Genomic DNA, 13,087 nt, shown 5'->3' with positions numbered 1-13,087 from the left:
AAAAAAAAAAAAAAAAAAGCGAAGATTACTGCAGATGTTGGGTTCTAAGAGGAAAGAATCCCACAAACTGTAGAAAGCAATGCAATAACTATTGCACTAAATGTGGAAAAGCTAAAATGTGTCTTCCTGCAAGAAACCTCAAAGACCCCCAATAGTCAGATTTAATCCAGAGAATCAGGTTTGAGGAATTATCATGGGGCTGAAAACACCAACAAGCTATTTTGTTTTTACCGGGTCCATTTTATCTTAATTCTTTTACTTTTAAAGGGGCCAAACCATGATTTTCTTAACCCTTTCAGAATAAACTATATCCATATATATATCCATATATATATAGTCACCTGGTGGACAGCTATAGATATAGCTATAGCTCAATACAGCAGAGCTCGCTAGCTCACTAGAGTGACGCTCGCTAGCTCGCTACGGTGGCGCTTGCTAGCTCAATACAGGGAAGCTCGCTAACATGCCACAGCAGAGCACGCTAGCTCACTACAGCAGAACTCAACAGCATGCTAAAGAAGAACTCGCTAGCATGCTGCAGCGGAGCTCGCTAGCATGCTACAGTGGAACTTGGTAGCTGGCTAAAGAGCTCACTAGCATGCGACAGCGACACTCGCTGAAATGCTACAGTGTCCACTGGGAAGCTGGTTAACATAGTGAGCCAACCCACTAAGTCCCCACCCAATGTGGGCTACAAAAACTGCAGACGAACCCAATCAGGGTCCACATTTTCTGCCACTTTTAAACCGTATTTTGAACCACTTGGCCTTGCTGGCTGGGTAGGAATGATCAAGATCAGGGATAGGTTCACTTGTAACCGTGGCGATGTCAGTTCCAGCACCCAGATGACTTGAAAACATTCTGCTGTAGCATCTGCTTTGGAAATTCCAGAATCATCATGTGCTGAGACTCTAAAACCCATCCCATGAACCAGCCTGCATGCTGAATCAATGTTGAATCAAATTTCATAATGTAGTTTTGGGCATTGGTGCCACATTGTTGATGAAAGTCTGTTGAGAAGATGTCTGAAAGTTCAACATCTTTTGCATTGTCTGCTTATTCGTGTCCTCCAACTGAAGTCCAATGGAAATGGTCGAACCGGCACAATGACCGTCGATCAGCGGTCTGTCAGCGCTCAGCTTTAAGGCTGTGATTGTGTGGGGATTGGCTGATGGAGCCCGAGTGAAGTCATGAACCCGGGTTAACGTGGATCTCCTGCTAATCTGTGAGCGCCAGACGAGCCAGCTTTTGGTCTCCTTTCTCCTCTGAGCTCTGTGACTGCAGAGGCAGAGCGCCGCCTGTAACTCTGCAGCTTCAGGAGTTTACCTAATTATCTGTCATTAAGTCTAAATAGTAGGCTTCCCTCCACCGTCCCGCGCCACATGGCCACTACAAGGATTAGTTAAGGGTCTTACAAACTGTCAGGCTCAACAAGCACTTGAGCAGAGAGCTCAGGCTGCTGACATAAAAGTGAGGCTGTGGGGTAATGTTAGATGTGAAGCATTAGAAGACAACAAAAACAGGAGCCGACACACAAGCAGCATTTCACCTTTGTTTGTCCAAGCTGGTGGCAAATGGGCAGCTTCATAGTGTTTTCATTCTTTGTTTTATTAAGTATTATGAATTTAAAATTACAGCATGAGGCCACATTGCGGACCCACTGCTGTGCGGTTGTTGGCTTTCGCTGATTCACACATTCTGGGCTGGGGACCGGCACAGGAAGAGCCAGACTCGGTCCCCCTTGTGGCTACAGAGTTAAAAATAAATTTTATGGCATTGAAATTATGAGAAATTACTTATTCTCTACTTTCTAAGAATCTGTTGAATTTCTAAGAATGTACTGCTTACACAGTAAATGTTTGTATTTTTAAAAGACTTTATGTATATTACTTATCTCTCTCTCTCTCATATATATATATATATATATATATATATATATATATATAGATTATATACATATATGCAGAGGCATATGTATATGTATATAATCTATACATATACATATGCAAATGTATAGATTATATACATATAAATGTATATGCTTACACTGTAAATGTTTGCATTTTTAACAGCCTTTATGTTAATCTATTATCTCTCTCTATCTCTCTCTCTATATATATATAATCTATACATATTTGTATATGTATAGATTATATACACAGACAGACAGACAGACAGATAGATAGATAGATAGACTATAAGATCTAAAAAAAATACATAATGTCGAACAAGAAATTGAATACATGCATTCTAAGTCACATTTCAAAAGAGCTAAAAACGTTTTTGTTGTTCGATAAAACCAAAAATCCAAACAAAAAACCCAAAAGTTATCTTAATTATAAATAAATTAGCTTTAAAAAATTGGGGAATTAAAAAAAATACCAACCATGTTGTTTGATTTTAAATGGCCTGCAAAAATAGGTAAAATTACAGCTAAAAGTTATAGTGTACGGATGTGTCAAACTGCTTAAAAAATACATTTTTAAAATATTAAAAACACTTTTTTTTTTGAAAGGTAATGAGGTGCATGAAACATAAAAATCACAATAAAATACTTAAGAGCTCAAAGGTAAACTTAAACAGCAGTATCACACGGATATTTAATTGTTACTACCATCTGCTTTAAGACAATGTATGCTTTAAATTTGAGATATTTGCATAAACCAATCACAAACTGAAATGAATGACACCAAACCTCAATGTTTCTGTGTTAAGGGACTCAAAAGTCACAACCTTTAGTTAAAACCTTCCTTCAGTTCACTGTCGATGAGGCTGTTTAGAGTTGATTCCCCTGAATGAACAGCTCCCTCACTCCTCTGACTGGCAGCTTTAGAAAGTGCTGCGCTGATCCGAAGATTAAGCTGTTCTTTCCACTGTTTGCTGTTGCTGGTTGGAGCTGTCTGTCTGTCTCCCCACAAGTGCTCTGAACAATTACAATGCTGATGGTAATGCTGGCAATTTCCCTGTGTTTTTTTGCAGGTCACTGCCAGGGGATTCGCCCCATTGTTGCAGTTTGCCTACACCGCTAAGCTGTTACTCAGCAGAGACAACATTCAGGAGGTCATCCGCTGTGCAGAGTTCCTGCGCATGCACAACCTGGAGGACTCCTGCTTCCGCTTCCTGGAAGCTCAGCTGCGAAGGGAGGAGGACAGCCTGCTGCTGTGTCACAAGGGGGCGGCGGAGGCCAACAACTCCGAAGACGAGAGCATGCAGTCGGAGGCAGAAAGGCCCGCCTCCGCCCTCGCCTCCTTCCGACACCCCGACGATGACCGGCTGGCGGGGACCATGCCCGCCAACTTCACGGACTTTGAGCGGCACAGCGCGTCAGACCTGCCTCGATGCCCCAAGTACAGGAAATACCAGTGGGCTTGCAACAAGCACAATAACGACACCTCGTCACACACCAGTACCTCAGGTTTTCCAAGCACATTAAAGGAGAGCGGCGTTGGCGGGGTGGCGCCGGCTCAGGGCAGGCTGCCAGTAGCACAGATAAAGGTGGAACCGCAGGCAGAGGAAGAGGCTGTTTCATTGTGCCTGTCAGGAGACGAGCAGGATGTCACGGAGGTGGACAGTGTGACTGCCATGGAGATGGACACCCCCATATCTCTGGAAAGAACCCAGAGAACCAAATCCCCATCCTGCCTCAGAGCCTTCTTTAAGAAAGGGGTGGACCTCCCCGGTCTGTCCAACACGTCGCAGCAGCTATTCGCCAACAGACTCGTCTGCCCGCAGGACAAAGGAAACTCTCAGGGAGATCTTAAAAAAGACTTCAAGGCTTTCTCTGGGGAGCTGGCAGTGTCTGTAACTTCCCCGAAAGAGGTGGACGGTTTCCCTGCAGGGTTGGCCCTAAAGTCGGCATCTTGCAATTTGGTTTGCAAACAGGAAGTGGAACTGGACCGCCGCAGTGTCATATTTTCCTCAGGGGCCTGCAACCGTCTGGGAACACCAGCGCATTCCTACCCCGGTGGGAACTCCTTGGAGATGGAGCTCTCTGAGCACATGTCGAAGGGCCTGTGGGCTGGAGCCAGCCAGTCCCTCCCCAACTCCCAGACCTACTCCCCCAGCGCCGCTTCCTCTGAACCCCCAGTCCTATGCCGTCCGAGGCCCAACACCAGCTGCCCAGTGCCAATCAAAGTGTGCCCACGCTCGCCGCCCTGCGAGACTCGCACCAGGACCTCCAGCTCCTGCTCCTCGTACTCCTACGCGGAGGACGGCAGCGGGGGCTCCCCCTGCAGCCTGCCCCAGTTCGAGTTCTCCTCCTCGCCTTGCTCCAACGTGGCACGCTGCCTCAACGTGGACCAGCAGGAGCAAAGTGTGGGCGGGGACTCTCTTTTTAACCAGGTGCGACCCAAGATCAAATGTGAGCAGTCATACGGCACCAACTCCAGCGACGAATCAGGCTCCTTTTCAGAGGGAGACAGCGAGTCCTGCCACGCCCAGGACCAAGGGCCAGAGGTGAGTGCAACCCTGTGCACACCACATGCACGCCACATGCACATACTGTCACTCCTCTACTAAAAAATGTTGTTCTCATACCAGTCACTGAAGATGAGAAAACTAAAGTGGCAGAGCAGAATCCTGTAAATGTAGGGGATGTTGATTTGTTGACTTTTTCACTTTATTTTTTTTACTTTTCTATTCCACCATAAGTCAACTGAGAAATCAATCAATACCCAGCCAGCAAGGCCAAGTGGGCCCCATATGGTTTAAAAGTGCCAGAAAATGTGGACCACAAATAGGTTTGTCCACAGTTTCTGTGGTGACCCCACCTGTGTTTGCCCACATTGACTTAAGTGGGCACTCAGTGGGTAGCTCGCTACGCTAGCTAGCCACCCCGTGGACATCGCACTGTGCTAGCGAGCTCTGCTGTAGCAAGCTCTGCTGTATTGAGCTATCCATGGAGCCCCCATTTAAGCCTATGTGGGCAAACACAGGTGGGGTCACCACAGAAACTGTGGACAAACCTATTTAGAACCCACATTTCCAACCCACTTTTAAACCATGTGGGGCCCACTAAGCCTTGCTTGCTGGGTTGCAACTAGCAATGCTGGATGCTACAATGCTGGTGTGACATCTGGAGGTAAACTGGGCTTAAAAAGTGGATTTTTTTTTTCACTTAGAGTGGATACTCTGGTCCTCACTGGTTCTGCTTCACTTTTTCTGTCTGAATATAATTTTCTGCGATTGTTGCACTTGCTAGCTTGGGCTAAAAGGTTAAACCTAATGAGGTGAAGAGTGACAACATATTGGACTGATATTAAAACAATGAGACAATTCTTGGCACACACAGTAAAATGACCATAAAATGGTCCGATTTTAAAAAGGAAAAAACTCTGATCATCAGAGAAATAATTCCTAGGTCATGTTAATATTGTTTTTTTTGCAAAGTGCAACAAATGAACATTTCAAACTTTTTTATAAAAAAAAACGTTATTATATAGGAAACACAATGTATAACTGATGCATGGTTATGATTTTATTCAAATCTACACACAGACTGAGATTTACACAAACTGTTAGACTCCTCGGGTCAGAGGGTAGCCGACATTGCCCCAGACTGCCAGCACCTGCTTTATATGGGCCGGTCCCTGTGCGGGACAGTGTGACACGGTCGTAGCCCACTAAAAAACAATGCAGCTCTGTTGACAGTCGCGCCGGTCCCCATGGTCCCGCAGACGGGGGAAAAGGCTCAGTGCTGTGTCCGCTTTAAAGCCCGCAGCCACCGAGACTTATCACTGAACTGGAGCCGTGGGGTAAATTCACCCGCCAGGGGTGGCGACGCTGGGCTGGTGGCTCCAGTTAGTGGATCCACCCAGCCTCTGTCAGAAGGAATCGGACACCAACGTGACAGCGGGCAGGCGGTCTTTCATGCGACACATTTCTCAGTCCTCTCGCTGGACGGAGATTCAGCGCTGAGGAAATCCTGGTTAGTTTATTTTTCTCTAGGGGTGTAACGGATCACAAAACTCACGGTTCGGATCGTGTCACGGTTTTAGGGTTCACGTAATTTTTCAGATCAGTAAAAAGTTAAAAACAAAAAAAAACAACGACATAAACAACAATATGAAAGCTAAATTAATTTTTGGAAACGCTTCAAATCATATATTCGGTAAGCATATAAAGTACTTCACAACACACAATATTTATATATGCAACATCAAAACTTTTGGTCAATGAGGCCTATTTATTAAAACAAAACACATTTAAACTTTGAGCACAAATAAAATGCTAAAACATGTCGTTTCTGATTACATTTACATGTCTTGAGACCAAATCTATAAAAACTGAGAGAAAAGAATGCTTAAAAATGGTGTTGAAAACACCAAATCTATCTGGAGTTCCCTTAAAATACAAATGTTCTCATCCCACCCTCCTAATGTCCAAATTAAATCATAAATAAAACAGATAAAAACAGTTGGGTATTAATTGTTTTATTGAAACTAACTGTGGGAACATTTAGATATTTAAAATAATAATTGGTTTTTGGTCTCTTTAGCTTGCCATACAATCGTCTCTTGACGGCAGCGCAAGTCCGTTATGGAGAAGAGGCTTTCTCCTGTGCAGGACAGCTGCAGCTCCTCATTGGGATATTCTTTGAATCCAGAAATGGATCTTGATAATGGATAATGTCTCTTAAATAAATATGCAGATTTTAAACAACAGCAGAAAGTCAGGACAACTTTTGGATGCTTTGAAAATGATCTTGGGTTTGTTCTGGTTCGATCTAAAGCTGCCTGCTGATGTTTCTGATGGTTAATCAACAAAATGTTCTTTAACTTACAGTCATTCCAGTTGTTAAACGATTGCATCTCAATTATATCACAAAAACTGTTTAATTGGTGAGAAGAGCATGTTTTTTTTCTTTTATTTTGGAAGGTTTTTGTCAAAATACTTTTTGTCATTATAGGTTTAAATATTGGCATTTTGTTGAAAATTTTAACCGTGAGTAAGTTTATTTGGAATTTTTAGAAGAGTTTTCTTCCATAACCTGTCAGAACGGATCCAAAGTTCCAGTTCAGGTTGAAATCACCTGCTGAGGTGAAACAAAAACTGACCATGACTATGAGAGCTTTTCTTGCTGAGGGCGGAGCCTGGTCTGTGGAGCGCCACACAGTGATCACAGCAGTAATGTGGTCGTAAAGTTTAATTGGTTAGAGTGATATGCGTTCAGTCGCTCTCAGTGAACTCAGCTCCACAGAGCTGATAGTGAGGAACGGCATCAATCCTGTAATCGTCCCCTCTAATCCACAGACGGTCTGAGCTCTGCAGAACAGACTGTTTTCGTTTGTAGGATAAAGATCAGCTCCGATCGGTGTATCCACGTCCACCACAGCAGCTTTTTCCCTTTCTTCTTAGAAATCAGCATCTCCGGCTCCTGCTGATGATTTCCCTTCATGCAGCAGTTCAGACCCCTCTGTTTTCCCTGCTCTGAGTCTCTAAATTATCTATGGCGGGGCGTTGGTGCACGCTCCTGCAGACCTCGACGTGTCAGAGCGTGAACTTTTGACCCCTGCCTCCTGCAGACTCTTGTGATACCACATCTACAGACATTTGCTGGAGGTGTGGGCTAAATGATTTTCTTGGTGGAGAGGGCTGCTGGGGGAGGGATGCAGGGAGATATGGGTGTGTTACCATGGAGACCAGATTCACAGAGCAAGCGCTATGTTGCAAGAGTTGGACCTACATGACAGGATTATGGTTTTCCGTGGAAAGATTTTAGCTGTGCAGCTCCGACATAGATGGAATATCAAGTGGGGATGGGCAGCTGGATTTCAGGAGGAATCTGCTGAATGTGTGACAAAAGCACGAGCCAGATCAACAGAGAAAGGCTGAAGAAAAGCATTTCCTTTCCCTTTGTCCCCCCTTTGTGTGATTACTCTGTTTAGTGTGCACATGCTGCCCTGCTACACATGCTGTCACTGTGTTGAGTCACAGTGTTATCTGCCAGCTTTTCACTCACTATCAAGGCTCGCCGATAAGATTCTTCCTGAATGACGGCATGCAGCGTCCGACAGCTCCGAGCCGTGAAACGCTTTACAGCAGCTACTTCACAATAACCTCAATGAAAGGAATTCCTCCAAAGCAACCATATGATTTTCTCTCACTTTGGGGAATAAAAACAACATCCAGCAGTTTTGGTGTCTAGATGTCAAGGTAAATGTTGTTGTTTCCATAGCAACCAGAAAAGAAGCCTCCTCTTATAAATTTGATTTCAGTCATGTTGAGGTCAGGTGATTGGGAAGGTCACTGAAAACCTCTCTGCCTCTTAACGTAAAACGGCGTGGATTTGGAGGTGTGTTTAGGACCATTATCCATTTGAAGAAGCCATCCTCTCTTCAACTTCAACTTATTCACAAGTTATTAGGGCTGGGTATCAATAATAATTTACAGAAAGGATTTGATTTGATTCACTGGAGCCTGGATCGATTCAATTCAGATTTTTTTTTTATTCTTTCGATCCTCTTGATTCAATTCAATCTTGAGTTTACACATTTACACACATTTTAATACATTAATAATCTACTACATGATTTGAATATATTAATCTGATCCAGTTCACATACTGTAAATGTATCAGTGAAATAATGAGATAGTTAATATCATCCAGTGTTACATGGATTCTCTAAAGGAGAAGTTCTAACTAAAATGTTCAGATCATTAACATTGGAAACATTGTTCTGCTTCTCCTGGAGGACGTTTCAGTTTGGACACTAGGTGGTGATCGCGCTGTAGGAGTACACCTTATTCCAGAAGAAGAAAGAATGAGAGAAAAATTGTGTTTTGGATTATGCATGGTTATTTTAAAAATATTTATTTAAAAGAGTTTGGAAAATTCATGTCTGAGTTTATAAAGATGTTCATTTAGTCAGTAATGAATGTTTAGATCGACAGAGTGTTAGCATCAGCTGTCCTATGGGAAATTCTATGAAACGTTAGCATCAAGCTAGTTGAGTTTAGCTTTATGTGCTAAATCAATCTATATTTTTATGAATTGATTATTGATCTATTGGGCTTAAATCGATTCAAATCGATTAATTGATTTTATCAACCCAGTCCTACAGGTTCGTGTGAAAAATGGAATCCATCCTTCCTTCTACTGGTGAAATGTTTCCTCTGCCCAAAGCATGATTGATCCACCCCCATGCTTAACAGTTAAACTCTGGACCCTTTCTTCTCCAAACAGACCTTTGCTCATTGCGGTTCCATTTGAACCGGGTCGGTCCACAAAACTGGTTCCAAGTGCATCAGGCTTGTTTCTATGTTCATCTGTGAACTTCAAACATTGAATTTTGAGGTTTTCTTCTGATGACTCTTCATTATTTGAACAAGTCTCTCTGGCAGTAGAACAGTGCAGAACGACTCCAGAGTCTGCAGGTCTTTCTGGAGGATCATGCAGTCAAACCCAGATTTAGACTTGTGTTTCCCACAATCCTGCAGCAGTTTTCTTGATCTTCCAGATCTTTAACTTCCACTCTTCCTGTTTACTGACATTTCTTAATGACATTCTGAACAGATGATGTTAACATCTGAAAACTCTTTGCTATCTTCTTACAGACTGTTTTCAGTTTCAGTCTTATTGGTGGAGCAAGGTCACATGACTTAGATTATTTAGAATCTTTCAGATTGAAATCACCTGTCTGTGCAAACGATGATTGGGAACAATCCATGACACCGTCAGGTCTCAGCTTTTCCAAAGGGGGCGGAGCATACTATCAATTCTGCAGGTGCCCAAACTTTTGCACACGTCATTATTTTGTTTTCTATTATTTTGAAAGGGTAAATTATGGAAATACAGTATTTTTTTTTTTTTTACGTCTGATGCCTTTAGATGATTTTTCTATCTTTCTTTGGCTTCTTTATGCACAATAATCTAACATTTGACCTGAGGAGCCCAAACTTTTGGTCCCCTCTAGATGTTCTCCTGCTTGGAGCAGGTTTTTGTCTCATGAAACGTTTCTAGCAGTTAGGCTCGTGTTCCTCCGTGTGACTCAGTCTTCCCCAGCTGTTCGCTCAGCCACAGTCGGGGTAAAAATAACTGCAACCTGTGGACTCCAGACAATGAATCCCAAAGAGGAAGGAAGTTGTTCAGGTCCAGGCCAGTCGGTCTGAAGCCCAGTCACCTAGTTATGAGTCACAGGAGATCCGCGCTGCAGTTAGGACTCTAAAGAATGACGCTGTGAAACATGCAGGCCTAACCTGGGCTCCTTCAGCCCACATCAAACTGGATCCTCAAACAGCTGTTTGGGGATGAAATGATAGCAAATCCAGAGCCGGAGAGTTTCTGGCTTTATTTGGGCCAAACGTGACCCAGAACCGTCATCAGCTGGGTCAATGTTGAGTTATGGCACACGTGGATGAGACGGTTCTTCTCAAACATACAGGATAGCGATCCTAGAATCCTAGTTTGGTTCAAGATTAACTTAAACTTTATTAACTTAAAGTTTTTATTTATTTTCTCAACATATTTTATTTAGTGAAATACTATCTAATAATGTAAAACGTTAAAAGTAAATAAAGAAATTATTCATGTAACTAACAAAAACCATATCTGCATCACAGTTGAAGACCCACTCCAGTAAAAATGGTGTTTTATGGCCTGTGCCTTGGCTTTATGTGTTTTAACATGTCTTTATAGCATGTTTCTCATTATGGAGAACATACAAAGATAAAGAAAATGAATTTCCTTTTTGAGTATTTCTTTATTCAAGTCGTTCAACAGCAGACCAAAATATGCCTTTTGAAAATGATTGTATTTGTGATGTCACAGGAGAACATGTAAACTGACATTTCTCAGGACGGGAAGGGGAAGTGGGGCGGGGTCGATCCATGTCAATTAGAGGCTGTAAAACGTTATATTCATCATCCTTTGGTGAGACGTTCCTTTGGAGGTAGATACGCCACCAATACACCTGACACTTGAATTATTCCATTTTTGTTCTGTTGTTTACAACAATTCTGCATTAAGCAGTGGCACAGCTGTTCATGTTTACTATTGTTAACATTGAATTTTACAGATAATTCCAATTCAGTTGACATCAATGATTGCCAAAGAAATAATAATACTGATTTCAGCAAAGTTGCACCAAAGTGTCAACCAAATAAGACACATGTTGTTCATTATAATTGTGTTCAAGCTAAAATAAATAAATGGGTCCAGCCAGCAAAGGGAAGTGGTCAAATTTGGTTTAAAAGTATCAGAAAATGTGGGTCACAAATGGGTTTGTCCTCAGTTTCCGTGGTGGCCCCACCTGTCTTTGCCCACATTGGCTTAAGTGGACACTCAGTGGTGGGCTAGCTATTGTAGTGAGCCATCCGTCTGGTGGACAGCGCAGCTAGCTTGGCTGCCCGGGGGCTGGCAGAGCTAGCAGAGTCGCCCAGGCGGCCGGTCTCTGGGCAGCGGAGCGCATAGGGACAAACACAGGTGGGGTCACCACGGAAACGGCGGACGAACCCAATCGGGGCCACATTTTCCGCCAGCTTTTTAACCACATGGGGCCCACTTGGGTTTGCTGGCTGGGGTACCCAGTGATTCCCAGCCCTAATGCCAACGTCCCGGCCACGGCTCAGAGGTGACCTAGAGGTGTCCTAGAAAACAGCACACTTTTTTATTTTTTTTGTCAAAAAACAGCAAAGTTATCATTTAAAGACCACTGGAGACGCTTTGACAACAGATCCATTCACTCATTGGTCTTTACCTCTCATTTCTTTTGTCTAAAACATCATCTCTTATCTCAGACTGAATCAGAACCTCCAGCTAAACCCAAAATCTCAATGACTTTTCAGCAAACAACCATACAACAAGTGGAGAAACACAACTGAAAGTCTTGATCCGTATTTCAGTTATTCACTAGCATGATTTTTAATAGAAGTATGCTTTAAAACTCCATCTTTTAGGGAAAAAGAGATTTACTCTATTTAGATCAGATCCATTACTGCTGCTGATACTTTATTTAGGAGAACTAAAGACGTGAGAAACTCACACCATCTGGGATTAAAAAGGTTAAACACTAAAATCTGGACTTAAAACATCACACAAAGAGCAAAAAACAGCAGAGCTTTTGTTAAAAAAATATATTTCTGTAGAATCTTAAACATTCTGAATAGGAAACATTGTTTTATGAATTTCCAAATGAGAAGTGAGGACTTTTAGCTCTTTGCTTGTGTAGTTGTTGTGAGTCTTTGTGCTCTCACACGTCTCTAGAAGGAAATTCTTTAGTTGTTTTCACAGGAAGCAGAAGTTGTTATTTTAGGAGCAGAGAGCTTGCAACCCCTTTATGTTTCACTTTCAGACCTACTGCAAATGTTTGGGGCTTCACCTGTTTGTGTGAAGGATGAGAGTGCAGTCTGTCAGTCACCACCCGGCTCTGCTGCGGCATCAGCCTGAGCGTAGGCGTCAGCTCATTCTCGTGTCAAGTCTGGTCACAGAGGAGCAAATATTGATCTGAGGAAGCCGTCCTGAAACATCAGCTCATTCGCTGCTTTTACAGTCACAGAGCGTGTAGCAGGAAGTGCACAGGTCTGCTGGATCTGCACAAGACCAGAGGAGCTAATCTGGTCCTGATGTGACCCGGCTGCAGACTCGAGTCACATTTAAATGTTTTAGAAGTTATTCTAAATTCCCCCAAAATATTTAATAATTTGCCAAAGACACCTAATAAGTGATGCAGGTTTGTGAGTCACAATCAATTAAAAAACTTTTTTTTAATTAATGTTTTAAAACCCCTAAAATTCTGTTCTAAGAGCTGCAAATATTTGACCTATAAATACATAAATGCATGTGTTTGTTGCATTAAAAAAACACAATTAGTATTTCTATTTTGCTTTTTTGTAGGGATGTAACGATTCAGTCAAGCCACGATTCGATTCACAATTTTAAAGTCACAATTTCAAATTTTTACTTATTTTTTCTTAGCAGAACAGTTGTAATGGTATTGTCTAGTTCTTTTACCCCACTTGAAGGGGAAGGGATCACATGGAGGAAATACCAGCAGGACTCCACTTGTGACTCGGGACTCAATCATTTGTCTTCCATTCTTTTATTTGGACTCTGATATCAGAATGGTAATTTATTTTTTCCAATTAGAGT

General features: G+C 42.5%; 1 protein-coding gene across 1 annotated transcript in view; it reads left to right on the top strand.

The window, feature by feature from the left end:
* Positions 1-13,087, top strand: part of bach2b (BTB and CNC homology 1, basic leucine zipper transcription factor 2b) — a gene marked incomplete at its 5' end in the record, with an annotated part of 81,042 nt that overhangs the window by 58,186 nt on the left and 9,769 nt on the right. The window contains 1 exon segment of the mRNA XM_024291099.2: positions 2,980-4,455. Within this exon segment, the coding sequence (XP_024146867.1) occupies positions 2,980-4,455 (1,476 nt within the window).

This window comes from Oryzias melastigma, linkage group LG24, assembly GCF_002922805.2.
Source record: "Oryzias melastigma strain HK-1 linkage group LG24, ASM292280v2, whole genome shotgun sequence".
NCBI classification, from domain to species: Eukaryota; Metazoa; Chordata; class Actinopteri; order Beloniformes; family Adrianichthyidae; genus Oryzias; species Oryzias melastigma.
This window is presented reverse-complemented; position numbering and strand designations above follow the sequence as displayed.